The sequence below is a fragment of the Rhinatrema bivittatum genome, chromosome 3 (assembly GCF_901001135.1).
Source record: "Rhinatrema bivittatum chromosome 3, aRhiBiv1.1, whole genome shotgun sequence".
NCBI classification, from domain to species: domain Eukaryota; kingdom Metazoa; phylum Chordata; class Amphibia; order Gymnophiona; family Rhinatrematidae; genus Rhinatrema; species Rhinatrema bivittatum.
In genome coordinates this window covers 272,948,952-272,967,844 of record NC_042617.1, presented here as the reverse complement: position 1 = coordinate 272,967,844, position 18,893 = coordinate 272,948,952, and the positions used below count along the sequence as shown (strand labels likewise).

The following is an 18,893-nucleotide window of genomic DNA, read 5'->3' as shown; positions in this document are numbered from 1 at the left end:
GTTAGTTGATGCATTGCAGGCGATCTGCAAGGTGATACCTTGGTCGTCTTTGCACACTTGCCAAGTATTATAGGCTGGATGTTCAGGCTCTAGTCTTTGCAGTAGTTGGTAAGAGTGTGCTGCGAGCAGGTCTTTGAGGTTCCCACCCAGGTTAGGGAAGCTTTAGTACATTCTGATCATCTGGATTGTTCTGGGGGATAAGAAAGGAAAAATTGGTTCTTTCCTAGCATGTAGCCAGATGGACTCAGGACCAATGGGTTTATGCTCCCCTGCCAGCAGATGGAGACTGAGTCAGGTTTCAAAGCTGACGTCACCCCTAGTGACCTCAGCCTTTCAGTATCTCTGTCTCCAGCAGATGCATACATGCTTTCCCTATGGGGATCGCTGTACCTTTTGGAAGAAGAAACTCTACTTTTAAATTGGAGAAAAGATGGAGCCCTGCTCTCCTGTGGTGATACCTAAAGGTCGCTCCCCCAGTTGAGAATTCCTGAGGGGATTTCCAAGATCCCTCAGAGGTGTGCCTTGGTCCGGTAGCCTGTTCCTGGCGTGGACTTTGCTGCTGAAGCAGCTGAAAGGCAGCGGGTGCAGGAAGCCAAGCACGGTGGTGACGGTCAAAGCCCTCTGCCCCTGTAGCCGGAGACCCTCTCTGTACTCAGCCAGTAAGCGCTGAAACCAGGTAAGTGTTTAAAAAAAAAAATGTTCCTCCCGATTCAGAGACATTTGAGGGGTTTCGGTAGGACTTCCTCCGGTCTCCTTGCTCAGTGTGCCATACTGACGTCATTCCTGATCCCGTTGAAGTAAGGGAAAGTGGGCTTCTGAGCGGGTTGAGCGGGCCCGTAGTCGGCTAGGCCCTGCTTTAGGCTTGGTTGGCATACTGTGTGGTAGGCCGCAGCAGTGCCATCTTGCGTGCATTTTTGTGCCTTTATTGCCCACCATAGAGCCTCTGTACTCGCAGTTTGTGTCGGCTCTGCGCATGCACTGTGTGCATAACGTCATGTGTGTACATATGTGCAGAATATAAATAAAGCCAGGCAGACAGGCTGTGCGTTCACCTTGCTGCGACCTGCATAGGTGCCCAAAATCTGTTGCATAAAATTTTAAGCACAAACCATCTGAACACGCAGTTAGTGTCGCCAGTGTCCCCGGCAGCAAAGAAACACAAGCACCTTTCTCTCTGTACTGCTTGTCATATTAGGGGTGCACTGTCTGACCTAGATTCTTGTTTGTTAGCACTGTGAGGAAGCCCAGGGAGCATTGGCCTCCCCAGACTTTGCTAAGCCCGGCTTCTCCCATTCAGAGGATAGCTCAGCCACAGCCTTAACCGGAAGTAACCTGGATCTGAATAACCTGGACTGGGTCATCCATGGAAGAGGGAAATTTAGTGGCAGCTAGACATGGTCCCGGCTGCCTTCTCTTGGGTGGAATTCTTTCAAGGTCGTCAAGCCTTCATACAGGCGCAGTCTGCTACCTCATTTGCCCCTGTTTGGATGGGACATCTGCCAGTAAGCCCTCCCTCTCCCAGTCCTATTAGCAGACCTTGAGGTATGCCTTGACTCACCAAGGGTATCCCTGGCAGGAACCTGGACGGCTTGGACAAAGAAGATCCAGTTTCCTTGAAGATGGGGAAATCTCCCCCTGGTTTAGAACCATATTGGACCATTTTATGGTTTTTCCATAGAGACGAATTGCTGGCCCTGGTTTCCCAGACCCTGAAGATGCTGGGAGTTCCTGGGGAAGACACTGACTGAACCAGAGAAGAATCCCAGTCTGATTTCCCTAAGGAAAGTGTCTTGCTACTTTCCAGTACTGGAAGCTATGCAGGACCTGGAATGGGGGATGCCCCAGAAGCAAGTTTTAATGGTGGACAAGCATTAGAAGCGCTATACCTACTGTATCCAGTTGCGAGAGAACGTTTGCGTTTCCCTAAAGTGGATGCACTGGTCTGTACAGTCTCTAAGGCTGCTCTTCCCTCCACTGGGCTAGTTGTTCGCTTAAAGGATGCACACAATAGGCGGATGGAGTCCATCCTTAAACAGCAATGACCTTACAGATTGCTTCTTGTTGTGCCCTGGTAGCTCGTTCATGCCTGCTCCTCTCTCAGGAGGTGGATGACTCGGGTGCAAATTCCAGAGCAGTTATGGAACTCACCACTGTTCTGGGGAACATTTCCAATTTCACCCCCTTCCTTTTGAATAAGCGACAGTGCTGCAGACGTTCACAAAGGTGATGGTGGTAGTGGCGGTGGCGCTCAGGATGGAAGGTATCCTGGTGCACCCTTACCTGGATGATTGGCTAGTACCGGCGAAGTCGGGAATGTTGTCGCTCATTTGCTGCGGGTCCTGCAGCTCCTAGATTTTTTGGGCTGGGTAACTAATCTGATGAAGAGTTATTTGGAGCCGGCCCAGTCATTGGAATATGTGGGGGCGCACTTCGATACCTGGAAAGGGAAGGTTTTTCTGACTGGAGAGAGTAGTTAAGTTGCAGAATCAGATCCTTCGTCTGCTGCGACTTTTGGTTCCCAGAGTCTGGGATTATTTACAGATCTTGGGTTCCATGGCTTCTACGCTGGAATTGGTTCCATGGGCCTTTGATCATATGTAACCTCTGCAGAGGGCTCTGTTATCCTGTTGGAATCTTCTTTCGGAGGAATTTCAGCTTCCTTTACTGCTTCCAGAGGATGCCAGGTCCAGGCTCTCGTAGTGGCTGTCTCAGTACAGTCTGGAGAAAGGCATGGATCTGGACGTTCCCGACTGGGTGGTGGTGACCACGGACACCAGCCTCACAAGTTGGAGGACAATTTGTCATGGGAAATCGGCCCAGGATCAGTAGTCGCTAGAAGAGGCATCCAGGTCCATCAATTGTTTGGAAACTAGAGCAGTTTGCAAGGCCTTGCTGGCATTTCTCCCGCTCATTCAAGGGAAGTCGGTGCGAGTGTTCTCGGACAATGCGCCGACGGTGGCATATATCACTCATCAGGGTGGAACGAAGTCGTCTGGTGGCACTGGAGGCGCAAGAGTTGTTTGAGCGGAGAACCATTTGATGGGATTGGCTGCGTCCCATGTAGCTGGAGTGGACATCGTGCAAGCGGATTATCTCAGCAGACAACGTCTGGATCTGGGGGAATGAGAGTTGTCAGCAGAGGTCTTCGCCTTGGTTCAGGCCAGGTGGGGCAGGCCGGCGTTGGACCTCATGGTGATTCCAGGAAATGCAAGACTGGTTTTTCAGTCACAGGTGGGAGGTCGGTTCAGAGGGCATCGATGCTTTCGTTCAGCCGTGGCCGACAAATCTGTTGCTGTATGTTTCTCCCGTGGCTTCTCATAGGTTGGGTGCTATGGCGCATCGAGCTTCATCCAGGCAGGGTGATTCTGGTGGTGCCTGAGTGGTCACGTTGGCCGTGGTTTGCAGATCTGATTCGTCTGGTGGTAGACTGTTCCGTTCATTTGGACCATCTTCCAGGGTGGTTGTGGCAGGAACCCATATTTTCAGATCGAGCGGATCGCATTTGTTTAGCAGCTTGGCTTTTGAGAGGCAACGAGTCCGCTTGAAGAGGTACTTGGAGCCTGTAATTACAATTTTGCTTCAGTATGTCGTTGGCTTTTGTCCAGATTTGGAGGGTGTTTGAATCGTAGTGCTTTCCCAACAAGGTAGAACCTTTAAAGGTCAACATTCCGCAGGTGTTGGCTTGTTTGCAAAGCGGCTTGTCTAAGGGACTGGACTGTTATTCCCTTCGGGTTCAGGTGACAGCCTTAGGGTCCCTTTGAGCTGGGGTTCAGGGAAGACCATTGGTGTCTCATCCGGATGTGGTTCGATTCCTCAAGGGGGAAAAGCATCTGCATCCTTCGGTCTGGAAGATTTGTCCAGCCTGGAATCTTAATTTGGTGGTTCGGGTGCTGTGTGGTCCTCCCAGTGAGCCAATTAGAAGGGCCTCCTTAAAGGATTTAACCCTGAAGGCTGTTTTCCTGGTGGCTATCTGTTCAGCTAGAAGGATATCGGCGCGGCAAGCATTGTCCTGTAGGGACCCTTTCCTGCGCCTTTTGAAGGATGGGGTGTCATTGCGTACGGTTCCTTTTTTGCCAAAGGTGATTTCCTCTTTTTATCTTAACCAGACGGTTGAGCTTTCTGCCTTTCCAAATTTGTCTCCGGAGGCTCCTATAGCAAGGGAGCTTCACTTATTGGATGTGCGGCGAATTCTGTTGCCATACCTTATGGTGACAGATATCTGTCCTGGTAAGGAGCCAGGAAGGGGAATAAGGCTTCCAAGGGCACAACTGCAAGATGGTTGAAAGATGTGATAACTTCGGCTTACATCTGTAAAGTCCAGTCTGTGCCTGAGGGTTGAGAGCGCATTCCGTTAGGGCACAGATAACTTCCTGGGCAGTGTGTCAGCTGATTTCTCCACAGGAGATTTGTTGGGCTGCGACGTGGTCTTCTCTTCACACTTTTTTTACCAAACATTACTGCTTGGATGTGTGGGTGCCAGAGGAGGCATCTTTTGGGGAAAGTGTGTTGCGCACGGGTCTTTAGAGTTCCCACCCAGCATAGGGGGCTTGGGTACATCCCATTTGTCCATACTGATCTCAGGTACGCACAGGAAAGGAAAATTGGTTCTTACCTGCTAATTTTCGATCCTGTAGTACCATAGGTCAGTCCAGAGAACGACCCTTCTTTCGAAAGACTTCCTTGCTTCTGGATGTGGCTGAGATGGTATGTAACATATTCAGATTTATGGGAAATGCACATAGTTTAATATGTTCTTTGTTTTGAGACAAGAGGGTTCCAACTTTGAGTCTCTGCTCACCCACAGTTTATTGGGGTTTGTTAATTTAGACATCTTGTCTTGGGTACAGGTCAGTACTGAGAGGACTGCAGGTGGTATTCTTAGTTATGTAGCAGTGCCTGAAACGTTTCATTCTCTGCCTCCATCTGCTGGTAGGGATACATAAACCCACTTGTCTGGACTGATCTGTGGTACTACAGGAACAAAAAATCAACAGGTAGGAACCAATTTCCTATAAATTTTAGTATGCATTTTTTTACTTTGTTTTATTACATGGGCTTCAATGTTACCAGCTTGTATAGGTGAAATCAATCTTGCACCATGAACAAGAAAGATAAAGTCAGCCATGCAAGTGGGCAATGCTATCCTATAGTGCCAAGATGGAAGAAGCATTCTCAGAGCTCAGAAAGACCAAGAAGGTCTTAGAATGCATGAAACCTTCCTATGCAAGTCGCCTCAGTCTTCTTTCTTCACTGTTTGCCAGGTTCTTGTGGCCTGGTTTGGCCTCTGTTGGAATCAGGATGCTGGGCTTGATGGACCCTTGGTCTGACCCAGCCTGGCAATTTCTTATGTTCTTAAACTTTTCTAATTTGTTTCTTATTTTCTGTTTTACTCAGTAATTTCTTTTTTTTTTTGGTTTGCAAGTCTTCGAAAAAAAAGGTAGAATAGCTTAGATAACATTTCAATTTTCCACAATTGAGTTTGACCTATCTTTGGTCCTCTTCATGATACTGGAGATGCTAGGCTTCAAGAGATGTCCTCATTGCACCTGGAAAATGTCTTTGACAAACCCAGTATGATCAGTGTGTTAGGTGTCTGGGCTCTTATGGTGTACTTAAATTGCACCATCTGCTCATGCATGTCCTCAAGGGCCAGAAAGTCAAGAAACATGCCACCAACCCCAGGCTGCTACATCCCAATAGGCATCCTGTACCTTGCAGACCTGGCCCCGGCATAGTGCCATGTGCCCAGCGATGATGTTCTAGCGGCGTTGCCAGCATCCTGCTTCAGGGCTACATCCTGTGGCCTAGACTAAGGCCACGCAGCACTCACTGGTATTATAGGCCCAGCCTCCAGGACGACTTGTGGCACAGACTGATGCCATCACTGATACACTGAAATTAAAGGAGGCTGAGTTCCCTCGGTGAGTACCTGAGCTGCTGTGGTCCAGTCTACTTGTGGTGTTGTGCATTGTCCCTGACACCCCTGCTGCCTGCCATCAGCCCTGAATCCTGCCTTTGCTGACCCCTGCCCATTCCTGCCTGCTGACAATTCTGGACCCAGTCAGCTGCTACTTATTGGAGCCTAAGCAGTGCTGTGCTGCGTCAATCCAATAGCCCCAAGGTTTCATTCATCTTGAGTCGTGACATATGTGCTTCAGGAATTTTTGGAGTCCCCTCAGGCTTCAACCTCAGGGTCAAGAAGAAATCACCTTCAGCTTTGCAAAAACTGTAAAAGCAGTCCTCGTATGCTCAGCACCATGATTTAGTGCGGGCTGAGCACAGGTGTCATTTCCTTCTCAATAAAGTAGAAGATAACTTAGACTATTTGATTCTGAGGAATACTGTTACGCCCATCGGTCACAGACTGTTATGACTGCTGTTGCTCACCTCTTTCTTCACTTCCATGACTCCATGGGGTCGTCGGCAGCTGGCAGCCTCCGCTAGCTGCCGACGACCTGCCTACCGCTCCCAGGCCTCCCAGGGTGGCACGGATGCCGCCGACCGCCATCTTACTGTTGGAATCCCTTAGGCGTGCGCGGGCAAGTCTTAAGCACATCATGGCGGGAATCTCGGGGGTGTCCCCTCCGGATGACGTCATCCCTCCAGGATATTTAAACCAGCTGGCCCTGCCTACAGACAACTTGGCAAAGAGATCCCTCCTTGCTAAATCCGCCTCGCTGTCAGAGGACCCTGCGTTCCAGTTCCTGCTTCCTGGCGTAAGACGTCTCGGGTAACCGCTCCTCGGGGGCCCTCTCCACGTCTTGGCTATCCGCTCCTCGGAGGGCCTAACTCTTGGGACTACTGCCTGCCCCATTCTTCAGAGCTTCCCTGGAACCATTGCTACTCTTTTCGTGAGTACCCCACTCTGCGGACTACTTCCTGTTCTACTGAGGACCTCTCTTGTTTACCCCGCTTCGTGGACCATTACCATCTCTACAGAGGACTCCCTCGGGTGTATCCCGCACTGCTAACCATACCCTCAGTCAAAACAGCAAAGTTGACCCAAGTTAGAGAGAGAGCACTATCTTTGGCAGGACCATTATTATGGAACACATTACCACTTGAACTAAGACTAATGAAAGAATTAAAACTCTTCAAGAAAAGCCTAAAAACTTGGCTTTTCAAAAAAGCATTTCACATTGAGAACGTTGAATAACAACAAATAAATCCAGCTGAAAGTCACCTATATATAAAAAGTAGAATTATTTTATTTTAATCATAATTAAATATTAAATGAAAACAGTATACACATATATGATTATCCTGACAATCATATAAATGGTAACCTCATCCCACTTCTCATTTAGAGTTTATTATTGATCTGTGTAACCATAAATATTGGCACACTATGGATAACCTAGAAACCAAACATATTTCGTGCCTAAATGTAAACCATTGTGATGGTACATTACTAAACGACGGTATAGAAAAGTTTTTAAATAAATAAAATAAACACTTCTGATTCCAAAAGACAGCTGGTCTCCAACTCTTCTTCGATCTCAGGAATCTCAACAAATATGTGAAGAAAAAGTTCAGAATGAATTAGTTGGGCAATCCAGTGGGAGCACTGAGAAGAGAGGATCACCTTGCTGGTGCCTGAAAGGAATCAGTAAGCTTTGCTCAGGAAATTGTTTGTTTTTTTTTGTTTTGTTTTTTTTAAGTATTAGGGGAGAAGTAAACTATTGGGATATATTTTTTAGTGTGTTTGTGCTTTTAATAGTCAGTAAGGCAGCTAATAAACAGAAGCTAGTGTGTTTGTATTTCCCAACCCTCCCATCCCTAGCTCATCCTTTAATTTATAAGCAGGTGCCACTTTCACACTAAAAAAAAATAAAATAAATCAGCCTTTTAACTTCACGAATTCCCCACACTTCATTGAGAGTTTGTAGGCCACTACCAGACATATAGTGAATTCACTAATACATTTAAAGGACGCTAATTAGATGCATTCCTACTCCATAGCAACCTAAAACTTAACTAGGAACTGAACAAATTTGAGATGAAGGTAGCAGTCCAGCAGCAAGAGGGGGGGGGGGGCCTCCCAGTCTTTTGCATAGTGTGTCACATGTATGATTTTTTACCCGCTGGTGAGAAGTTGTATATGTGCATCCGATGCAAAGAGCTCCTGTCTCTCAGAAAACGAGTCCGATCTCTGGAGGCTAGAGTGGCAGACCTAGAGGAGCTAAGGCAGACAAAGAGGTATATAGATGAGATCTTCAGGGACATAGTAACCAAGTCCCAACTTCAGACTGGCAGCCCTGGTGTTGCCTGGGAGGAAGAAGGTCTCATGATCGGAGAGCATCAACCTGGTGCAGCAGGAAAGGATCCTGTAGCAAGGACCTGCTCTTCAGGTGATGCATTGTCCTTTCGCACTGAGGATGTCTCTCCAAGGGCTACTGTCGGCAATCATAGCTGGTGATTCGATTATTAGGAATGTAGACAGCTGTGTGTCTGGTGGGCGTGAAGATCGCCTGGTAACATGTCTATCTGGTGCGAAGATGGCGGACCTCATGCATCACCTAGATAGGATTTTTAGACAGTGCTGGGGAGGAGCGGGCTGTCATGGTACATGTGGGCACCAACGACATAGGAAAATGTGGGAGGGAAGTTCTGGAAGCCAAATTTAGGCTCTTAGGTAGAAAGCTTAAATCCAGAACCTCCAGGGTAGCATTTTCTGAAATACTCCCTGTTCCACGCGCAGGTCCCCAGAGGCAGGCAGAGCTCCGGAGTCTCAATGTGTGGATGAGACGATGGTGCAAGGAAGAAAGATTCAGTTTTGTAAGGAACTGGGGAACCTTTTGGGGTAGGGGGAGTCTCTTCCTAAGGGATGGGTTCCACCTTAACCAGGGTGGAACCAGACTGCTGGCGCTAACCTTTAAAAAGGAGACAGAGCAGCTTTTAAACTAGAACAAAGGGGAAAGCCAACAGTCGCTCAGCAGTGCATGGTTAAGAGGGGAGGTATCTTCAAAGGGTAATAATGATGCATTAGAATTAAGGCATCCCAACACTGAGGTTCCAATAATAAGAAAAGTAGTCCAAGTGCATGTAACTAAAAACTCACCTGAGCTAAAAAAAAAATAAATAAATTCTAATTTATCCCTATCAATTAAAAAGCAGAATGAAAATACAAACAAAAAACAAACTTTGAAATGTTTGTATGCTAATGCCAGAAGTCTAAGAAGTAAGATTGAGAGAATTACAATGTATAGCAGTGAATGATGACATAGACATAATTGGCATCCTAGAGACATGGTGAAAGAAGGATAACCAATGGGACAGTGCTATACCGGGATACAAATTATATCGCAATGACAGAGAGGAGCATCCGCGAGTCGGTGTGGCACTTTGTCTGGGATGGCATAGAGTCCAGCAGGATAAACGTCCTGCATGAGACTAAATGCACAATCGAATCTTTATGGGTAGAAATCCCTTGTGTGCTGGGGAAGTGTATAGTGATAGGAGTATACTACTGTCCACCTGGCCAAGATGATGAGACAAACAGTGAAATGCTAAGAAAAATTAGGGAAGCTAACCAAATTCGTAGCGCAGTAGTAATAGGAGATTTTAATTACCCCAATATTGACTGGGTAAATGCTAGAGAGATAAAGTTCCTGGATGGAATAAATGACAGTTGTTGGGAGCAATTTGTTCAGGAACCGACGAGAGAGGGAGCAATTTTAGATCTAATTCTCAGTGGAGCACAGGATTTGGTGAGAGAGGTAACGGTGGTGGGGCCGCTTGTCAATAGTGATCATAATATGTTCAAATTTGAATTAATGACTGGAAGGGGGACAGTAAGCAAATCCATGGCTCTAGTGCTAAACTTTGATAAAATCAGAAAAATAGAAAAAAACTGAAAGGAGCAGCTACAAAGGTAAAAAGTGTGCAAGAGGCAAGGACATTGTTTAAAAAAAAAATTCTATCCTAGAAGCACAGTCCAAATGTATTTCACACATTAAGAAAGGTGGAAGGAAGGCAAAATGATTACCGGCATGGTTAAAAGGGGATGTGAAAGAGGCTATTTTAGCCAAAAGATCTTCATTCAAAAATTGGAAGAAGGATATCCAACAGAAGAAAATAGGATAATACATAAGCGATGGCAAGTTAAATGTTAGACATTGATAAGACAGGCTAAGAGAGAATTTGAAAAGAAGTTGGCCGTGGAGGCAAAAGCTCACAATAAAAACTTTAAAAAATATATCCGAAGCAAAAAGCCTGCGAGGGAGTCAGTTGGACCGTTAGATGATCGAGGGGTTAAAGGGGCACTTCAATTTCTTTGCTTTGGCTTGGATAAGCCAATCGTCCAAGTAAGGGTGTACCAGTAGACCCTCCCGTCTGAGTTGAGCCGCCACCACCACCATGACCTTGGTGAAGGTGCGAGGAGCCGTGGCGAGACCGAAGGGAAGAGCCCTGAACTGATAGTGTCTGCCCATGATGCAAAACCGCAGGAACTTGTGATAACACGGCTGAATTCCGATGTGCAAGTACGCCTCCGTCAGGTCCAAGGAGGCCAGAAACTCGCCCGGCCGCACCGCGGCCACCACCGATCGAATAGTTTCCATTTTGAAGCGTGGGACGCGCAGACACCGGTTGACCCCTTTTAGATCTAAAATTGGTCGGAACGTACCCTCCTTTTTTGGCACCACGAAGTAGATGGAGCACCTTCCCTTGCAATGTTGCCTGGGGGGTACGGGAGTGATGGCGCCCAGCGCTTCCAGCCGGCGCAGAGTCGCTCGTACCGCCGAGCGCTTGTCGAACCTCTTGCAGGGTGAGACGAGGAACTTGTCCGCTGGGAGACGTACAAAATCTAAAGCGTAACCGTGACTTATCACGTCGAGGACCCACTGGTCCGATGTTATCTTGGTCCATTCCTTGACAAATAGCGCCAGTCTTGCCCCCACGTTTGGCACAAGATCCTGAGGCTGCCGCAAGGAATGGACCTCCCTCGTTTCATTGGGCCGCCTTGGCCCCCGAACCCGACAAGGGACCACCTTGTCTTCCGAACTTTTTCCCACGAAAGGACTGAGACTACGAGGAAGACCTGGAGGACCCGGACCGATAGGAGGACCCGGATCCGGACGATCTCTGCGGCCGCTGACGCCTGTTATTCCGAAAACGAGTCCTCGTGGAGAAGGAGACCCTAGGCCTGGGTCTGTCCTCTGGTAACTTAAACGCTCTGTTCTCTCCTAGGGATTGCATCAGGTCGTCCAGCTCTTTCCCAAACAGCAATTTCCCCTTGAATGGCAGCGAGCCAAGGTGAGCCTTGGAGGATCCATCAGCCGCCCAGTTGCGAAGCCAGAGGAGACGGCGAGCGGAGACCGCTGACACCATGGCCCTGGCCGACGTCCGCAGCAAATCATGCATAGCATCCGCACTATACGCAATTACAGCTTCCAGGAAATCCGCCTGCTCAGACTCCCCTTCGGAGAGGCCCGCGTTCGCCTGGAGATTCTGGGCCCAACGCAGCCCAGCTCGCAGCGCAAAATTACTGCAAATGGCCGCCCGGACCCCCAGGGCGGAGACCTCAAAAACTTTCTTCAGCTGCACCTCCAGTTTTCTATCCTGAATATCTTTGAGCGCAGTGGCGCCTGTGATGGGAATCGTAGATCTCTTCGACACCGCCGCGTCCACCCTAGGGAGGCGAAGAAGCTCCAAGACCTCCTCTGGTAGTGGATACAGCTTGTCCATGGCCTTACTCACCTTCAGGCCCAGCTCAGGGGTATCCCATTCCCGGAATAGGATATTGGACGCCGAGAAGTGAAAAGGGAAAGCCACCGGTGGCCCTGCCAGGCCCAGTAACACCGGGTCCCTATTGGCCCCCTGCCACGATTCTACCGGCGGGGCCTCCACTCCCAGCTCCTTGAGAATAGCCGGGATGAGGGGCGAGAGTTCATCTCTTCTAAACAGGCGTACCACTTTTGGGTCATCGCCATCCGCCGCCTGTGTCCCCTTGCCGGCGCCCGGCGGGACTGGCCCCTCATCCTCGTGTCCCTCAGCCCCTCCTGGGGCCCCTGAGGACACCTCCCCCTCCTCTGAGGAGGTGGACTCCGTGTCCAAGTCCTGCGGTGCTCCCCGCGGCCGCCACTTTTCCTTCGGTGGGTCTTTCTGAGACCTATCCCGCGCTGTCCTCTTCCGGGGCTGCAAAGACCCCTCCGAGCCCCCCGAAGCCTTGGACTTCCCGGACTTCCTCCTGGAACTCTTGTACTTCAGGAGCTTTCGTAGTAATAAGGAAAAATCCACCGAGAACGAGGCCTCCGAGTCTGAAGAGGCCTCCTCCATATTCTGGTCCCCCGTAGAGCTCAGCCCCCCCGGGGGCTCATTGTTGCGGCGAAAGCGGGGGAGGCTGGCCGCCATTACTGACGGCCCTCCTCGTGGCAGCTCTGACTGATTCCAAAATGGCCACCGTTCCCAGTGGCCATTTTGGGCTCAGCGGGAACGGGTCAGCCACACTAACTTCGGCTTGCGCGGCGATCGTGCCGCCCGAGGGCGGCCTCCCCGACTGCCCTCCGACGGTCCCTCACCGCCGGAGACGCAATTAGTACAAACGCCGTCGCGCGAAACCCGCGCACGCACTGAGCCGCACGCGCGGCAGGCCGTCCCCCTCGGCATCCCCGGCCCCGACGGTGCCCTCCGGCAGAAGAGAAGACCAAAATAAAAACAAGAAAATCGCCCCCCTCCCGCGAAGCTCCCGAGCGAGACCGAGGAAGAGAGAGAGAATAAGCAAACGGCGCCGCTGAGAAAACAAAGTCCCGGCTTTTTTTTTTTTTTTTTTTACTATCCCTGACTAACTAAACAAAACCCTATCCAGGGATCTCAGAGACTGTGGGTGGACCTGCCCCATCTGCTGGAGACAGAGAAAGACTGAGGGGCTGTGGGTGGCACCTTACTATATGTAGGGAGCCCGACGAGTTTTGCTCTGTCCCCATCTGCTGGTGCGGAGTCACAACCCAGGTGTCTGGACTGATCAGGGTACGTACAGGGAACTCCACTTTCTGCTGTATCAAAGTGCAGAAGACTTTGATACAAATTTAACTCTAAATAAGCCAGAAATAAGTCTTTGCTCACCTCTTCATGAATCAGACTGAGTGGCAAGTGATGTTTCAATTGAACCAGCATCTTCAGCCATTATCACACAAAGTGAAAATATCCAAATCTCTCATCAAAAGTATGATATGGCGGTTAGACAGTTCTAATCTTTTTAAAAGGTCTGTTTTTCACCAGTTCCTTTCTCAAGAGATGTTTACAACAGACTCCATTTTCAAAAATGCTTCCTGGCATGAGAGCAGTTTTGAACCAGTAGTTTCCCAAAGCTTATTTAATTCCTTCATCTCTTCCCTTAAATACAGGTTGCAATGGTTTGCTGTGTTGCAAAATAAACTAATCATATTCAACCCTAAACTTGGGAATCCCCACTTTTGTGACTGGCTTTATTCTGCTTGTCCACAGAGAAAGTGAAGTTGCTCACGTTTAACAGGTACTCTTTCATAGACAGCAGGATAAATCGGCCATACAGTCCATCCCGCTTCCCCTTTGAGTTGAAATTTAGCTTGCCAGTAAGATAGCATCTACTTGTGTAGATGATTTTATCTTGCTTTATATGGAAAACACCTGTTAAAGATGAGCAATGTAGCTTTCTCTTACACTGCCGAAAAGGAGTGCCTCATACAGTATTGGGTTGCCTTGTTCTCTCCTGCTGCTGACACTGGGCCAACCTCCCCCTTCACCATGTTGCATTCTGCCATGCTGCTCTCGCAGGTCCTGTAGAAGCTGATTGAATTATCTTTTTTCTTTTTATTCTTTTCCAAAGAACAACTTGAGCAACCCCCCAACCCCTCCCTCCTCCCTCCCCCCAACCCCACCTCCCTCTGTCCAGCAGAAGATGGTGAATGGTGTGACATCAGAAGAGTTGAATGAAGCACAGAAGGATGCAACTGAAGCTAAAGATCGAGAGGGACAAAAAGGTAAGACCGATGTGCATCTTGTTCTATCGTGATAGGAGTGGGAGGAGACTCCTGGCTGTCTCAGAGCAAGGAGATCACATGGGTACGCAGTCGTCTTTTCCCCAAGCGGTTATGTTCTGTGCATAGGGGAGATTGAGTTGTGTTTTTAACAGGCTTTAAGGGGTGTGGTTAGGATAGTTACCAGGATCTCCAAGCTCATTAGCAGTGTATTATAACTACTGGATTATAGAACTAGCCTCATAATCATAAAACGTACCCAGATCAGTCCAGACTCCTTGGTTTTGCCTCCCCTTCAGCAGATGAAGACAGACAAAGTTTTACTGACACTGCTACATAACACGAGGTGCCACCTGCAGTCCCTCAGTATTTCTCTGTCTCCATCAGATGGTGGAGGTGCAAAGCCTGCAATCTGAGCTTAAAAAAAAAGACTAGAAGATCTAGGAGTGCTTGCCTCCCAAGGGGTTGTTAGGTCCTGGTGGGGTCATCCCTCCCACTGGTCTTTGAGGCAGACTTACAGGGGGACAGGGACCCTTTATTGCTCTGTCCTTCATCTCTGGATAGGACAGAAAACTGGGGTCCTGGTTCCCTCGCCCTGAAGGATGGACTGAGCCTGCAGCCATTCTTCTTTCAAGGGAAGTGTTTGATTAAAGTTTTCTTTAAAAAAAATAAAATAAAATAATGAATCAAAAGGAGAAGGGAGTAAACAGAGGTGTAAACAGAGGTGGCCGTAGGACAGTACGATTTACCCCTGATTCTCCCTTTTAGGCATTCGGGCGGTTCAGTTTTTATTTCCCGTTCCTCCAGCAGCTTCTCAGTGGTCGTGGCTCAGCGACAGGTTTCATGCCACGCGGTTCGTGTTATGCCAATTGTAGAGACGTGTGCATGTCTCTCGTGCGATGGCTGATGCTCCCGGTGCCTCTTCGATGGGGAGGGCACTTCGGGTGGCAGTGACTTTGGCCAGGCACCGCAAGCCTAGGAGGCTCTCACTGGTGCGGCAGCCTGTGGATGACCCCCTTCCTGCTAAGCGCGGGAACAGTAGCCATTTGTCCACATTCGTGGCTGCCTTGCAGGCCGGGGAGGGGGTTTCCCTCCTCCTTTACCCCCTGTGCCTAGGACCTCCAGGGAGGTCAAGATACTGAGGGGCCTCACTTAGGAGGTGAGGAGGATCCCCTGAAGGACTCAGATGCCTCTTCTACCTTTTCCTCCGATTTTTGTCCTTTTATTGCATAAAGCTTATAAGACCAGGAAAGCCGCGGGCCAGCATAAAGCTGAGCAGGGGGCTTCAGTGCGCCCAAGGCCAGCAAAAAGGGCCAGGTCCTCCTAGGGTGAGGGGGCTCTGAGGATCTGGTGAGTCCCAGGCCCCTCAGCACTGATGACCGCCGCGGAGACCTCCAAGGCTATAGAAGCAGAGTATCAGTTCTCGGGTAGGCAACCATCCTGGAACCAGTCCTTTCGAGGGCGAAAGCCGGGTAGAGATGGCTCCTCCCAGGGTGATGGTGGAGCCAAATCTGCCCAGTGAGGCGCAGCTGGTCCACTCCTCGATTCCAATGACATGGGACCAGTTGGCTCTGATTTACGAGGAGTGGGCCAAGATCATGTCAGACTAGTGGGTCTTATGCATGGTAAAACAAGGTTATGCTTTAGAATTTGCTCGGCTGCTAAGAGATTAGTTCATAGTCTCCCCATGTACTTACGAGGAAAAGAAGCTAGCAGTGCGGGAAACCGTCTTGTCATCTTTGCATGCTGGGAGCCATAGTTCTTGTTCCCCTTGAGGAGCAGGGGACAGACCGCTATTCCATTTATTTCATAGTCCCCAAGAAGGAGGGCACATTCCACTCAATCCTCTATTTAAAAAAGATGAACGTGGCTCTAATGGTTCCTCTGTTTCGAAAGGAAACTGTATTCAGTAATTTGCCTCTGTGCACAAGGGAGAGTACCTGGCATCTCTGGATTTAACCGAAGCATACTTGCACATAGGAATCCAGCCCGATCATCAGAGATACCTGAATTTCATTGTTCTGGGAGAACATTTTCAGTTTTGCACCCTGCCTTTTGGTCTGGCGACAGCACCCAAGACCTTCACCAGGGTGATGATCATGATGGCTGCGGCGCTCAGGAAGGATGGGTCTTGGCTCACCCCTATCTTGATGACTGGCTTATTCGAGCAAAGTCAGAAATCTTTTGCTGGCAGGCAGTGGGCTTAGTCCTCCAGTGCCTGAGATCATTGGGATGGATAGTCAATCTGCCCAAAAGTCATCTTTCCCCTTCCCAGATTTTTGAATTCCTGGGGGCACATTTTGATACCAAGACGGAGAAGGTATTTCTCACCGAAGAGCAGGTACCCAAGGTCTGGGATTACTTGCATGTTCTCGGGTCTATGGCTTCCACCTTGGAGTTGGTTCCATGGGCGTTTGCTCATATGAGACCTCTACAGTCAGCTTTATTATCCCGCTGGGACCTGTTGCCAGAGCAGTTTCAGCTTCCGCTTACGGAATGTGCCATGACCAATTTCTCATGGTGGCTCCTTCTGGACAGGTTGAGACAAGGTGTGGACCTAGAAATCCTGGTCTTGGACGAACATCACCACCGATGCCAGTCTCATCGGATGGGGAGCGGTGTGTCAGGAGCAGGCCGTACAGGGCAGTGGTCGACAAAGGAAGCCTTGTGGTCCATCAATCACTTAGAAACGAGAACTGTACGTTTGTCTCTACAGACATTTCTGCCCTTGGTGAAGGGGAAGCCGGTGAGAGTCTTGTTGGACAGTGCGATGATGGTGGCTTACATCAACTGACAGGGTGGAACCAAGAGTTGGGCAGTGGCTCAGAAAGCATGGGATCTAATCAGCTGGGCAGAGCAACATCTAGCGCTATTAGCCTCTCACATAGTGGGCACAGACAACGTGCAAGAGTATTTTCTGAGCCGACAACAGCTGGACCCTGGAGAGTGGGAGCTGTCAGAGGAAGCAATGTGCCTCACCAGTCGCAGATGGGGCTCGCTGTGCCTGGATCTAATGGCGACTTTCCGCAATGCCAAGGCCCCGTGGTTCCTCAATCGAAGAAGGGAATGAGGAGTAGAAAGGGTAGATGCCTTAGTTCTGCCTTGGCCGACAGACATCCTTCTGTATGTGTTTCCACCTAGGCCGCTGGTGGGCAAAGTCTTGCAACACATAAAGGTCCATCCAGGCGACGTGATCTTTGTTGCACCAGGATGGCCGAAGCATCCGTGGTTTGCGGACTTGATCAACCTAGAGATGGATGGTCCGTTGTGGCTAGCTCATATGCCGAATCTCCTACGTCAAGGCCCCTTATTTTCAGATCAGTGGTTTGCTTTTTTTCTAGTGGCTTGGCTTTTTAGAGGGAGCGATTAAGGAATAAGTGTTATTCGGAAGGGGTCATCACTAATCTCTTGCAGTCTAGTTAGACTTCCACCTCCTTGGCATATGTGAGGGTATGGAGAGTTTTTGAGGCCTGGTGTACAGGGCAAGGGGTGGATCCTATGCGAGCCTCTGTGGCACATATTCTGGTCTTTGTAGAAGGGTTTGGTAAAGGGTTGATCCTTTTAATTCCTTCAGGGTTCAGTGGCGGCTTTGGGCTGTCTTTGAGGTAAGGTTCAAGGGGTGTCTTTAGCTGCACATCCAGATGTGGTGCATTTTCTCCAAGGAGCAAAGCATTTACGTCCTCTGGTTCAGAACCCTTGTCCTTCCTGGAGCCTTAACATAGTCCTTAAGAGCATGTGTGCGGTGCCGTTCGAACCTCTAAAACTAGCTAATATGAAGGATCTCACTTTGAAGGTGATTTTCTTGGTGGCAATTTGTTTGGCTCGCAGAATCTTGGAGCTTCAGGCCTTGTCATGTAGGGAGCCTTTTTTGAGATTTTTGGATTTGGGAATCTCCTTGAAGATGGTCCCTTCCTTTCTGCCAAAGGTGGTGGTGTCATTCTACTGAAATCAGTCAGTGGAGCTCCTGTCCTTCCCAAGTTTGGATTCTGCGTCACCTCAGGCAAAAGAGTTGCGATGTTTGGATGTAAAGCGTACATTGTTGCAGTATCTGAAGGTCACAAAAAGCTTCCGCTTGTCAGATTATCTTTTTGTGCTATGGTATGGTGCAAAATAGGGTCATAAGGCATCAAGAGCCACAATTGCGCAGTGGTTGACAGGCAATTAGCTCCGCTTATATCTGTCAGGGTCTCCCCGTCCTGGAGGGGCTAAGGGCTCATTCCACCCGTTCTCAGGCAGCCTTCTCGGCCAAGTGTCAGCAAGCTTTGCCCCAAGAGATCTGTAGGGCGGCTGCTTGGAAATTATTACACCCTTGCGCCAGGCATTACCATTTGGATGTTCAGGCCCCAGAGGCCATGGGCTTTGGTGAAAGTGTACTTCGAGCAGGTCTCACACAGTCCCACCCCATTTAGGGAAGCTTTGATACATCCCAGGAGTCTGGACTGATCTGGGTACATGCAGGGAAAGGAAAATTGGTTCTTACCTGCTAATTTTCGTTCCTGTAGTACCACAGATCAGTCCAAAGTCCCGCCCACTGGAGGAAAGGGAGATTTGGAGAATCCGCTTGATCTGTTTTTGATTATTCTGAAGAATGGCACAGGTTTTGTTAGTCCTACACAGGGTTATGTGTAGGTGCTGTTATCTGTTCCAGGTTTCCACGTTCCACAAGGGATGTCAGTTAGTTACTGTATTGGGATTTTTTTATTTTTTTTTTATTTTGGCTTGGGTACGGATTAATACTGAGGGACTTCAGGTGGCACCTCGTGTTATGTGTCAGTAAAACTTTCTCTGTCTCCATCTGCTGGAGGGGAGGCAAAACCCAGGAGTCTGGACTGATCTGCGGTATTACAGGAACGAAAATTATCAGGTAAGAACCAATTTTCCTTTCTGCTATTTTATAGTTATGTATGATTGTCCACGCTACAGTTGGTTGCATTC

General features: G+C 49.0%; 1 protein-coding gene across 7 annotated transcripts in view; it reads left to right on the top strand.

Annotated features, from left to right (window-relative positions):
* KMT2D (lysine methyltransferase 2D) overlaps positions 1 to 18,893 on the top strand; it is a 610,975-nt gene that overhangs the window by 457,331 nt on the left and 134,751 nt on the right. For all 7 annotated transcript variants that reach the window (XM_029594656.1, XM_029594657.1, XM_029594655.1 and 4 more), the window contains one exon: positions 13,808 to 13,961. In XM_029594656.1, the coding sequence (XP_029450516.1) occupies positions 13,808 to 13,961 (154 nt within the window). The remainder of the gene's footprint in view (positions 1 to 13,807; positions 13,962 to 18,893) is intronic.